Source organism: Carlito syrichta, unplaced genomic scaffold (genome assembly GCF_000164805.1).
Source record: "Carlito syrichta isolate Samal-C Ts95f unplaced genomic scaffold, Tarsius_syrichta-2.0.1 Scaffold173424, whole genome shotgun sequence".
Taxonomy (NCBI): domain Eukaryota; kingdom Metazoa; phylum Chordata; class Mammalia; order Primates; family Tarsiidae; genus Carlito; species Carlito syrichta.
The window spans coordinates 219,077-219,397 of record NW_007117520.1 but is presented as its reverse complement, the minus strand read 5'-3'; the positions used below and the strand labels follow the sequence as shown (position 1 = coordinate 219,397).

Below are 321 nucleotides of genomic sequence, written 5' to 3'. Positions count from 1 at the left end.
GACGCCCGAGCCCGGGGACGCCCGCGCCCGCCACCCGCCGCCACCGGGATAGAGAGCCTCGCATTCCAGCCGTTCCCCGCTGTCCTCACTCGCGGATCTGGAGGGGAAGTTGGGGAAAATGGACAGGGTCGTGTTGGGGTGGACGGCGGTCTTCTGGCTGACAGGTAGGAGTCCTTTTCTGCAGAAACGAATAACTTTATATAGATCCCTGTAGCGGTTCTGTTCTCACCCACCCCACCCCCATTTTCCTCCTTATTGACCGTGTTTAAAGCTGCTTAGCGGGCCGGTGGAAAGTCGGGGAGGGGAGCAGTTCGTGTGTGT

The 321-nt window shown here is 60.4% G+C and overlaps 1 protein-coding gene across 1 annotated transcript in view; it reads left to right on the top strand.

Moving 5' to 3' along the window:
• Positions 1-61: 61 nt before the first annotated feature.
• The window catches only part of ILDR2 (immunoglobulin like domain containing receptor 2), a 65,884-nt gene continuing 65,624 nt past the window's right edge, over positions 62-321 (top strand). Inside the window, exon 1 of the mRNA XM_008051456.2 lies at positions 62-164. Coding sequence (XP_008049647.1) covers positions 119-164 — 46 coding nt within the window. The 5' untranslated portion in view covers positions 62-118. The remainder of the gene's footprint in view (positions 165-321) is intronic.